Below are 12,554 nucleotides of genomic sequence, written 5' to 3'. Positions count from 1 at the left end.
GTAGAGTCTTAATACATATGTTGTTCAAGGTTTCCTTGGCCTTACTAAAGAAACACAGGAGAGATTCTCATCTCTTTCAGCATGAATGCAGCCTGTGATTTAGGTCAATATTATTCACTGTAGAAATCAAAAAATTAAAACTACATCTCAAAGCTAGAAACTCCTGAGAGATGCCAGCTGTTGCAGAAGAAGGTATTTCACACATCTGTTTTCAATACACTGCTGTCCACTGTGTTCTCGTTCCAAGGTTGAATTCCTTCTCCAAGTCAAGCACAATCTGGGTTATTAGCATCAGCTTAAAGTTGACCTCTTTTTGTGTGAAAATTAAACAAGGCTACTGATTTATAACAATTAATTTTGGATCGACTTCTGTACCTGTCACTCATGTAGCATCAGGAAAATCTGGCACACTGAGCCTTTTACGGTTAACGGCAGAGAATCCTAAAGAGGTTAATAAACTGACGGAACAAAATCAACAAAGAAAGATGTGACAGCTGGATGAAGTGTCAGGTCATCCTTAAATTCTTTAGTTTTCCCTGCACATGTTTAGTAACGTGAGCCTCTTTGTGTTTAGCTTAAGATGCTCTTCTTACTTCTGCCTTTTCTCCAGTGGACCTGACAGTTGTGCAGGTTTTAATGGAGAGGTCTTGGGCAGGCACCATGGGCGGGCTCACACTCACTTCGCAAACACTGGGATTGTTTTTACAGTTTGGACTCATGCCAGGTCACCCGCCAAACCACATGGTCAAGAAAACAACGAGACTATCCACAGACAGAAATCTCCTTCACACAAAGAGAGAAGTGTTTGTTAGGAAATGGGTGGGCGGGTCTAGTTATTGGATGTGTATGAATGAAGGAGTACAGAAGAATCTGGGTTAATCTGTATGCATCTGCCTACAAAAGGCATGTTTCTCTGTTAAAGTCCAGGACTTGATTTATTTCAGGATGAATAGCATTCTTCTTGATCATATGAACAATGGGACTGCTACATGGCACCACCATCAACTTTCAGACTCTTAACATTTCAGACATACTACTACATGGATAATTATTGGATATGACCACTAATTTGGCTGTTACTTCTTGGACAGTTAAGATCAGTTCAGCTGGCTAGGCTGTACGTGACCTGTAATTAAAGATAATCTGTTGCTCCCTCTCAGTTAGAGCAGGTGACAGTGGAACGTGTTGTAGTGTGGGTGTTGTGAGTCACAAGACTCACCTGGCTATGAGAGGAATGTTGTCCTGTTGCAACAAGCCTCTGTTAGGTTCGACACCTTGACCGTCTGACAGACAGCCTCCGGGGACTAATGTGAGCGCAATCAGGTCTCAGAGGGTAAACAATTCCAGCAAGTCTTCACAGACATCAGATGGTCTCCATGTTCAAACACTCCCGGTGACCTTCTTCGGATGAGTGAGTCGTGGCATATCCTCTGGCTACTGTAGCTGGATGGGGGACCAGCTTTGTCCCACTCTGGCTCACAAGTTTAAACATAGTTTAGCTAATGGAAAAAAATGGGCAGCTTTGTGTACTAATATGGTCAAAGAAGCCTTTGAAAGGCTTCTTCCCTTCATGCTAGAATAGATGGTGAGTGTGAAGCCAAGCAGCTGCTGCCGAGGCCTCCAGTAGTCAATTTAGAAAAGTCAAGGATGTGTCAAAATAAATATACTATTCAGTGTGTTAATAAAAGAGAGCTGCTGTGTACTTTATCCCACGTGTGGCCATTTGGCCTCAGGCACCGTGTATTTCTAGTGGTACTGTATGCTTTTCATTCACTCTGTTGTATATTTCGGTACGTTTGCTTTCTTTTTTTCTTTAGAAAAGAGTGATTATTGTTAAAGTGGAATACATGTTATGACTAGTATTGTTTGACAGTTTGTCCAGTTAATTGTAGTCTGTTGGCTTTCAAGAGCAAAAAGCAGTGATGTGGACAAATATCTAGTGCTTCGGATTTGTCAGAGTAGCAGTTCGTTATAAACGCAGTCTGCCTTGAGACAAAATTTTAAAAACCAATTTGTTTAAAAGTTAAATTATATCTTATGTTACTGCTTGTGTTAATTATATCTCTTTTAGAGGTTTGCTCCTTTTGTTGTTGTTAGAATCGGCACATCTTAAAGGAGTTATTTGGTGCTTAAGAATAAAAATGATAGAAGGCGACAAATTTTTCTGGTGGTTGGAAAAAGTTGCTGACATCCGTAATTTAAAAAATAAAAATAAAAATAAAAATACAGCTGCTGGATAGAGGAAACCCATATGAACCAAAAGTGCCAAAAATGGGACAGTGATGCTATCGGGCCCTATTTAGGTTGACCAAAGACATTGCTATAGGAAATGCCCTCACTTTCTCCTTTGGAAGAAATAACTAGTTTGTTTCCTCGGCTCGCTGAGAATAGCGACCCACAATCTTCGATTACCGCTAAGGACGTGACCTGACCAGACTAAATTTAAAAATGCTTCACACTGAACTTGATGCATTCAGTCTGTGTGGAGCATTTGACTTATAGGAAATCACTGGAAAAGGTCAAGTGAACAGGGTTATAAATAATCTGCTGGGCTATTGGTCACCACGACAAGACGTCCAGACATTTCTGCAGTTCAGCACAACCTCTGTGGTTTATGATGCTGAGCCTCACACCACAGTGTAGGGACAGTGTAGAGATATTTTTGTGGTATGCTGACGACAGCATACTTGCGGATATCTGGACATCTCTTTTTTTTATTTCCCAGACAGCAGATATGTCCCTTGTGCACTTGATTTCCTTGTTGAAGATAAACCATCGGGTTAGCGAGCACACTCTGCAACTTTCTTCTCTCTTTGTCACGTTTAACATGATTATTATACTTGTACATGTGTTCCAGGTTGTTCTGGTTTTTTTGGGGGGGGTTTCCTAGTGAGTTTTGATGTTTGTTTTTCTTTTAAAATCTTACCTTATGTTTTACTTTGAGGCTTTAGCAACAACCTTAGCATCTGTCACCCTTGGCTGAAAGCAGAGAGGCAAATGTTTCAAGCACAGTTCAGTCTGGTCACAGGTCAAAGTACAGTCTGAGTGAGATGACTGAAGGGCTCTGGTCTTAACCTCCTAAGACCCGAACTCTTTCATGGCATGCATTTTTAATTTCTCTTTGATATTGGAGCTGACTGGGACCTGATGAATGTTAAAAACAAAGAATTACCTGATTTTATTTTTATTTTTTTAATTTTTATTATTTTTCTGTTTTTACCTGATTTTTACTCCTGAGAAAAATGAGATCCACATATGAAGACATTCGTTTGAAATTTTGATTGAACAGTGTCAGTATAATGTCCTCGTAAGTCGATATCAGGCTTTTGTAGAGCAAAGTATTTTGGTCCAGGCAACCCCAAATGTGATGTCCACATATGTGGACACCAGGGGCCTGTTCTTCGTACGTCGCTTACTACATCCAAGATCAAATGACACATCCAAGACCAAACCATCGCGCTAACCGTGAGCTCGCTAATCCGGTTCCCCGAACACGCCTGCTGTTGACGATTAGTACAGCTGGACGCAGTAATGTGACATCACTGGGTGTCGTAAAAGGGGCTACGCATCGATAGTAGAAACATTGATCGGCAACCCGCTGATTGGTCGGCGAAAATGTCGAAGGGGCGTGCTCGGTATTTTCCGGCAGCAGAGCAAGAACTCATGAGTGAGGGATTTCAGGAGTTTCAGAGTTTAATTAAAACGCAAGAGAACACTGCAAAGGCTGCAGAAGCAAGGAGAGAGGGCTGGCAGAAAGTTGCTGACAAATCAAACTCGTAGGTAATTTAATAATAATACTGATAATAATGGATTGGGTTCATATAGCGCTTTCCAAGGCACCCAAAGCGCTTTACGATACCACTATTCATTCACTCCCACATTCACACACTGGTGGAGGCAGCTACGGTTGTAGCCAGGCTGCCATATCGCGCCATCGGCCCCTCTGGCCAACACCAGTAGGCGGTAGGGTAGATCTATCATATGACACTATATTGTCCAATATCATATGGCATTATATTATATTATAATATGTTATATTATATCCCCTTTCACATTAGAGCCACAACAGGACCCACAAGAACATGGGAACAAGTAAAAGTGGAATACAGGAGTATTCTACAGAATGGTAATATTTTTCTCTTAGATTGCTTTTCGTCTCTTGGCAAGGTAATACTGGCCTGTAATACTCTGTTAGTTTGTTCATAACAGCAACCAAGAAAAGGGCAGAGGAAAAAAAGACAGGTGGTGGTCCTGCACCCCCTCGTCAACAAGTTGGTTAAGTAAATAATACCCTCACGGGAATATCGATATCTCTCAATGAGCACACTGTCGCGCTGAGCTAAAGGATCCTGTCTATCCCGCAATATACGCTGAATTCTGAGGACTCTCCTTATCAATCTTGCACCTTCCGCAATGGGTGGCTCGCGTATACGGACAGGACATGGCTGCGACAGGCTTCCCAAATCCACCTTCGCTTTTATAGCCGTGGTCTCTCATCTTGATTACACGAAGTAATTTACAATTACTACTCTGAAATATGAATTACATCTGTAATAATCACATACATGTGATAGAATGTTAATAGTTCATTTCCCTTTTTTAGGAAATGACCTGTATGTATCTGTGTGACATCAATAAAAGGATCAAGTGCTGCATTATCTTTAGTTACATTGATGTTATTTATTTATGGTGAAACAGTGGTGGAATATCGCTGTTGCTTTCGTATAAATGAAGCGGACATACCTGCGTGGCCGCGATCTAATCCTGTTTACATAAAGTAAACCTGCTCCCGAGCAGGTTTACGCTTACGGCTCTGTTGCTATGACAGCAAGTCCCGGATGAGCTTCGGGGAACCGAACGATCCGGGATCACGCGAAATCGTCAACAATCTAATCCAGCTAACTTACTTAGCGAGGTACGAAGAACAGGCCCCAGGTCCTAGGAGGTTAAACAAGACTAAAGATTTAAACTTTGAAAGTTTAGCTGTTACAGATTGTCCCTCAGAGCCAGAGTTTTAACATCACAATGGCACTTGAGGAAGTGTTGGGGAATTTCCAATGTCATCAGGTTTTATCTTGTCATGATTATTAAAATTTGGACAATAAATCTGTCAGTTGGATATTTTTGTCAGAACCAAAGTAGTCAAACAGCAACCTAAAATATACTGTATCTGGTATTTGGGGGGAGGGGTTACTTAAATGATCCCAGATTTGTATTTATTTATTTATTTATTTTTTAAAATAATCTTCCTCTTGTAAAACTTTCATTGATATGCTGAGACGGTCGTCAGCAATGCTGCTCGTTTGGGACAGCTGAACTCTGTGTATTTTTATCTGTGATAGACAGGCAGGGCAGATAGTTGAGTAGGATTGTGCACATTTCCTACGTTACTGTGGAAACTTACAGCTGCTACAGACCAAACCAAATGTGTAGCTTGTACTGCAGCAGCCAGAAAGTAGAGTCACGTGATTGGATCATCAGGAAGATTGAAGCATTGTATATTCCAGTTTGACATAGTCTCTAAATGTTTTAAATCTCCCCCATCATTAGGTCAGTATGCAGACTGATTTGTACAGCAGCTCAGGGATTACTAAAAGGCCTGCTTTAGCTTTCCCCCCTTCACTGACCAAACCAGTCTCTAAAGACCAGAAGGTATCACACACTGCTCGCCACGGTCATTGTAAACACTCCCTTCTAATTACTACTCGTTAGATCTTCAGAGAAAAGCCAATCCTGAATAGGAGGAATTGGACACGAGAAGACCTGAATTTGCTAATCCAGTCAAATTATCTCCCCCCTTTCAAGTGTCACACTCTCATTGCAGGGCTCTATTGAGTAAATGATATAACCGAGTCTTTTGGGGGCAGAGGACATTGTACTTTCCTTTCAAAAATCATGACCCTACCTCATTAAACATTAGCAGAATCAGAGGTTCATGTTGTAGTACAGTACAATTGTGGCTGGAAGCTTGCTGTGGTTTAATTGAAGAGAACAGAAATGATCAGTCTTTGTTTTTAGCACTTTTCAAATTGTCTTAATTGTGTTTTATTCTTTTTGAAAAGCCAGTTTAACTATGCAGCACAGTGGGGTGGTGGCTAGCTCTGTTGCCTCACAGTAAGACGGTCCTGAGTTTCCTAAGCTATACTGAGTTTGACTCCACCATCTGGCCAAGATCTTTCTCTGTGGCATGCACTCTAACTGGGTACTCTGGCTTCCTCCTTCAGTCCAAAAACAGTAAGCCACTTTTATGCAGTTAGTTGGGTCAGGTTAATTGGTGATTCTAAATTGCCCACAAAAAATTGAATTGAATGTGAGTGGAAATGGTTGTTTGCCTCTCTGTGTTATCCCTGTGTCAGATTGGCAATCTGTCCAATGATAGCTGGGATAGGATAAGGATAAGTGGAAGAGAATGGATGGATGGACAGTTTAACTAATGTGGTCAATACGTCACTCTAATTTGGTCAAGACTCACTGTCCCCTCTTTGTGTCTACAGTGCTCTCTGACGGAGACCAAACTCTGAGGTGGAGGAGGCTGTAAAGAGGTCCTGAAGGAGCCTCCCCCCCTCCCTGCCTGACCAGTTAGACATTGAATCGCCATGCCTCCTCGGAAGCGTGGTGGGGGTAGCGGTGGTGGCGGCGGTCGCAGCGGCTTCTCCGCCATCTTCTGTTGTTTTAACAACAGAGACCATCCAGAGATCACCTACAAACTGCGGGATGACTTTGCTCTGCAGTCCATGGAGCCATCGCTGCCCATGCCGGGAAATGATGAGCTGGATAGCATGTTCGCCGAGTTGGTGGTAAGACACTGTTCCATTTAGTTTTTTGTTTTTTGCACATCTAAACACTTACAGAAATCAGTAGGTAATCCTGATGTGTCTTATTCAGGATTACTTACTGGAACTTTTATTGTCATGAAAGTATTAAAAATAAAGGTTTCTAGCAAGTTTGAATTCCAGCACTTCTTTAAAATAAAAGGCCAGTACTTAGCACTGTATCACTGGGCCACCTTGGGTTAATTATGACCTTTAAAAACCACCCTATCATACAAATCAAGACAATTTACAATGAAATACTTGAAATATTTTCCAAACTGACTTAAGTGGATGTTTTAAATTGGCTCTAAAATATATTCTTACTACATTGTTTACCCTGTCTGTTACATTTTAAGGCATTCCCAAATAAACTGCCACTTCCTCCCAGTTTAAACTTACACTAACTTGTGAATAACAGGGCCAGACTGCCTTTTTTCCCTGTCTTATTGTCACTTCTAATTTGTCGTGCCCTCCTCTCGCTCTCTCTTCTGGCCCCGTTTCCTCTCTCATGGTTGCCACAGTAATCTAAGCATGACATTTTTGCACATCAATAGGCCTTATTCAGGAGCTCTTAATGCCTCGGCCTCCTCCATCTGCTAATTGCTTGTTTTTGTCTACCACTCTTTATGAAGACATAATTGAGTACGTTGAGTGTAACGACAAAGAGGCTTTCAGTTGCTCTGTTTACTAGAAGAAAACAGCCACGTGCTTTTCTTTTCACCCAGTATGAGCCACCATGTGCTTGTATAATCAGAATGGGTTTGCTGGGGGGAAAAAAAGACTCATGTTGGGGAAACAGATTTTGAACATCTGCTCTGTTACGATCAGTTAAACTCGACCTTTGAATTTGAAATTTACTCAGACAGTCAGGTGAAGCTACTTTTCCTATCATGCGTTCATACCCAACATAAAACACATACATGCTTTTTATGATTTAGGGAGTAATTGAGTCATTTCCCCAAACACACGTGGCCCTTTTACTGAGGATGTCAATAGGGACTTGATCATTGCACATATTGATTCACCAGGCCTACATTCTTTAGCAAATGAAACCCCCAAAGGCACGTCCCATGATGACTAGTTGTCATTAAAATATTTTGCAATTATTCTGTTGGGTAAACTGCGTTAACATAATCTCTATTTCTCTATAACTTCCACTGCCTCTTTCACATATAGTCATTCAGCTACAGTTCAGCACAAAAAGCCCATAAATCCCTCAGATAAGTTACAGATCTTGCTGATAATGTCTCAGTCAGTTTTTTTTCCTGGTATTTAGTCAAACGCTTCCCAAAAGCACCCTTTACGCGCCTCTGTGAAATGTCTTTTATGCGTTGTGACACATGTTGTTTCCAGATGTTTGTTACCACATGTTGAGCAGGCAAACCACACCTTATCTTTTCCCCATTACTCACACATCTAAAGCCGGGAAGACATCTGATTTGTTTCAAAATCGCACTGAATATATGATGAGACCATCCAGTGATACTATGAAGAGATTGAGCTAAAAACAGCTAACAGAGCTGCTCTTCACTTATGTTTTGTTTGGTTTGATGTCAGTTGTTTGTAAATTTGCAGGATGATGGTTTTGAGAAAGATGCTCGATATTTTAACACTCGAGTTATCAATACGGGTTTCATAATCTAACGTTCAGCGATTTGTTACTGTGACTCAGCACCAACATTTCTTAACCTTTTTCTTCTTTTTCATCTTCATTTTGCAGGATGAGCTTGATCTTACAGAGAAACACAGGGAAGCCATGTTCGCACTGCCTGCAGAGAAGAAATGGCAAATCTACTGCAGCAAAAAGAAGGTAAACAGATCTCTGTTGGCTGCATAGCACATTACACTGTATCAGCCTTCATAGACTCGCTGCTGTCTGCCTTTTTTTTTTTTTGGGGGGGGGGCTACAAATATCCCAGTAGCCAATTTTATGTAATCTCCTCCCTCATTGATTTGTTGATCCCTTGAGCTGTGTGTTTTCTGAGTCTTTTATCGCTGGATCCCTATGCTTACTGCAGACCATTTTATTTTGATGTAGTGAATATGTCACTGCTTACAGTAATATTCAGGACAGCATTGTGAACCACCTTTTGCTAATTTAATAGTGTGCCTCCTTAGGAATTCAACTTGACAGATAATTAAAATATAAAGGGTAGTTGAAAGGGTGTGTTAATGGAAACTAGCAGTTAAAGTTGACGTACGTCTGTACTGGTTTTAATCTCTCACAAAAGAGGGAAGTGGCTAAATAACATGAGGGAAGTTTGATACTACGCCAGTGCAGTATATTTAAGGCTTCTGCCAGAAACCGGTTAGTCTGCAGTGTTCTCATCTAAATTATCAAACCATTCCTGTAATGTAGAGGCTTCGGTACTATGCCTTCCCCACAGTACTGAAGTAGTTCTGGTATCTGCAATATTTTGCTTTAAGAAATAAGTAACTTACATTTCAGACTTTATTAGGATCAAAACTTGGGCTCATTTTCATTGCATCTGCCTACTGTTTGTATAGCCAATTAATGTATTGCTTATGCAAGCCATTATCAGTCAAACAGATAGCTAAACATTTCAAACAAAGCACATCATTCCCATTCCACAAAGTGCTTGTAATATCCCAGCATTAATCCCCTGTTCTGTTATACATCTCTTGAGTTACAGTCACTTTCTCCCTCGCTACGAAGTAAATCTTTTCTACTTAAAAAGAGCTCCTTTGTGAATAACTTCCTTGAGCGGATGCTACATGAGGTGCATATAAAAATAGTGCGTAGAGGGAGTAAAGCGAAAGCTAAATCTGGCCTCCTACATTAGATAATCCACTAACAGGGAAGGTACTGTCAGAAATGATGAAGTTCTGAAGATTTCAAAGGTCCTATTTTTTTCCCTTTAAATTTTGACAGCGCATTTCCTCCCACACAGCGTGGTTTTTCTCTTCTTCTCTTCCTGCCTGATTCAAAAATGAAGAAAACTTGGCATATTTTTGATTTAATTTTTTTTTTAAATTCTCTTTTAGGTAACACACCTATCCCATCAAAGCATTCATGTAGACACAACATATACTCTACTACTCTGTGATAGTGTCGTGTTTCATTATGGCCTTCCGGATAAAAGGAACGTCAGCTGTTTCTCCACATAATAACAACTCATCCTCAGTATGCAGGAAAATGCAGACGCCTGTTCTGGTTTAGCTCAGTGCAAGTTCAGCTACCTCTTAATGTGCCCACACATTTTTACAGCAGTGTTTCAAGGCCAAAGGTATGAGGGTGTAGGATATCCTGTCCTGACTAGTATGCAGACGGGCCATGCAGATTTATTAATCTTTTCCTACATCTGGTAACAAACTGGATGGTGAGGAGTACTGGGATTTAGCCAGATGGATTGGATATTTAGATTGTGTGTGTGTGTGCGCGTGTGTGTGCGCGTGTGTGTGTGTGTGTGTGTGTGTGTGTGCGCGCGCGTGTGTGTGTGTGTGTGTGTGTGTGCGCGCGTGTGTGTGTGTGTGTGTGTGTACTATATAAATCCCCAGATAAAACAGCTGCAGAAAGGCATAGATGTTATTAGGCCAGAACAGCAGAGCAAAAAAAAAAAAATCACCGTTGTTTGAAATGTCAGTTTTCTTCCTGAATGTAAATGCTTTTGCTTTAGCCAGCCCAGAGAGTTTAAATATGCATGAAACAAATGTAGCTCTTGGCAATGAATTGAATAGGTGCGTTTCCCAAAATGTCAAATTACTCCTTGTAAAGATTTGTGTTTGAGCCAAAAGTGTGTATTCATGTTGATGGATAATTTCTTTTGAATGGTACGTTTCCAGCACAGTTAAGTTACTGGATATGACGAGAAGCTCGAGGAGCCACGTCAAATTTTCCTCTTTCACTGGACACATACTTTAAGTATAGGTACACTTATGGCTTACTTTAGCTGCAGACAGCATCAACTAGTCAGTCACAACAAGGCAAGTGATGGAGAGTGCTGCATGCTCCTGCATCTACTGTGCCCCAGTTAGTGGCCTTATTTCAGTAGCATCACAGTGCACCTTAAAAATAAACCTCAGAATCGTTGCTTTACTTCTTTTGTGTTAAAGGGAAGTTGGGGGAGGATTTAGGTGAGTCAACCCTTTTTAAATGCAGTGTGGACCTACAGAATAAGGGTGAGGGAGGAGAGACAGAACAGACATCAATATTGCTGACTCTGCAGCAAACTTTGGCTCCAACTCAGATAAAAACTCACCATCAGAGATTCAGAGAGGAAGGGTGCGTGCGTGCGTGCGTGCGTGTGTGTGTGTGTGTGCGTGCGCATGCAGAGAAAAGAGGAAGCACTTAGTTGTCCAAAGCAAACAGGAAGGCTTCACTTCCACAGGTGCTTCTTTTGTATGTGAGCAGCGGGTGGGTGAGTGAGGGGGTGATAAGGAGGAAGATGGGTCATTATCGGGGCACTCAAAGCCCAAGTGATGAGGGTGCTCTTTTTCCACCAGTTGCTTCTTGGCTTCAGAAGTCAAGCTGGATGTGGAGGAGATAAGTCATTCAAAGCTTTAGCTGTTTAGTTTGGCCAGACACCTGAGCTGATGAAATCATGCTGTAGAGAATCAATCTGCTTCCTGTCTCTTGTCTTTTGTCCATTTTCTTCAAGGCTACATCATCTGCCAAGAAGATGATTTACTGATCTGGTTGTCAGCAAAGATTTTTTTTTTTTTTGTTGGGTTTCAGATTTTAACGTGAGGAAAAAAGAAAAGTTTAACTTCTAACTTCTTGAGTTCTGAAACGGGCTAACTATTAAATGCACAGTTTAAGATTTCGTAATGTGTCTCTGACCTTTATTTTTTTCAAATGTGAAAAAAAACAAACCCCTCAAAATACACTCCTAGCCTGTCATCATAACTCTAAATAAACTGTGGGTATTTTATATTTTGAAGACCGCTGACTTAGAAGTTAAAGGAGTAACTCTTTAAAATGTAAAAGTGGTCCCACCTCTGCGTCTCCTTCGCCTCTTCAAACTGACTGGACATTTTCCAGGACCCATCTGGTCAAGCTGGCACTGGTCTTGAGTGGAACAGCAGGATCAGTCCTTCCTGTCACAGCACAAACCTTGCAGACCAGCCAAGGCCCACAGTTTCGACCAAGAGCGGCCAAATCTCTACAGGCTCGCTTTATTAACCGACGCCCAATTAGTTTCTGATGGTCACAGTTCACTTGTGCCTAATGGAGCATGAGGTAAACTGAAAGCCAAGAAAGCTTTTATGTACATGCCAAGGTTAGCTTCAAGTCACTTTAACCTCAGTGCTTTAGTAGTCTTTTTAAGTCAAATATGAAATCATCTCAGAAGTGCCTAGCAAGTTTTTTGTTTTTTGTTTCCCTCCCCCTCCTTTAAACTTGCAATGCAAACGTGCCCGTGAGCAAGATTAATCTCACCATAAGTCAGGCCATGTCCTTAATCCACGGTTTAAACATGCATTTGCTAATCTCACGATTTTCTCAAGCAGCTGTGCACTCGTGTTTTGGCATTTTTCACCACCTCCTGAAACTTAGTGAAGCTCTGGAGGATAAAATAGCTTGAATATCTGTGTCGCCCTACTTTGAGCTCTCGATTCGTTTTTGGCTGGTGGCTATTTAAGCTCCAGTCCGTCTGTTCCCTGTCCATTTGTCTGTGTTTGTGTGCATCGTGTCTTTCAAAGCCAATCAATCTGAAAAGTGACGGAAAGAGGGGGAAAAAAATAATTTGCTTTGAAGTTAGACTTCAGGGTATTTGAACATGT

General features: G+C 41.2%; 1 protein-coding gene across 4 annotated transcripts in view; it reads left to right on the top strand.

Annotated features, from left to right (window-relative positions):
* Window positions 1-12,554, top strand: part of daam1b (dishevelled associated activator of morphogenesis 1b) — a 46,594-nt gene that overhangs the window by 21,534 nt on the left and 12,506 nt on the right. For all 4 annotated transcript variants that reach the window (XM_082504841.1, XM_082504838.1, XM_082504840.1 and 1 more), the window contains exons 2-3: window positions 6,495-6,797; window positions 8,533-8,622. In XM_082504841.1, coding sequence (XP_082360967.1) covers window positions 6,597-6,797; window positions 8,533-8,622 — 291 coding nt within the window. In that variant the 5' untranslated portion in view covers window positions 6,495-6,596. The remainder of the gene's footprint in view (window positions 1-6,494; window positions 6,798-8,532; window positions 8,623-12,554) is intronic.

Source organism: Aulonocara stuartgranti (genome assembly GCF_965226115.1).
Source record: "Aulonocara stuartgranti genome assembly, chromosome: 15".
In the NCBI taxonomy this organism is placed as follows: domain Eukaryota; kingdom Metazoa; phylum Chordata; class Actinopteri; order Cichliformes; family Cichlidae; genus Aulonocara; species Aulonocara stuartgranti.
The sequence above is the reverse complement of the archived record's forward strand: the minus strand, read 5'-3'. Positions and strand labels throughout refer to the sequence as shown.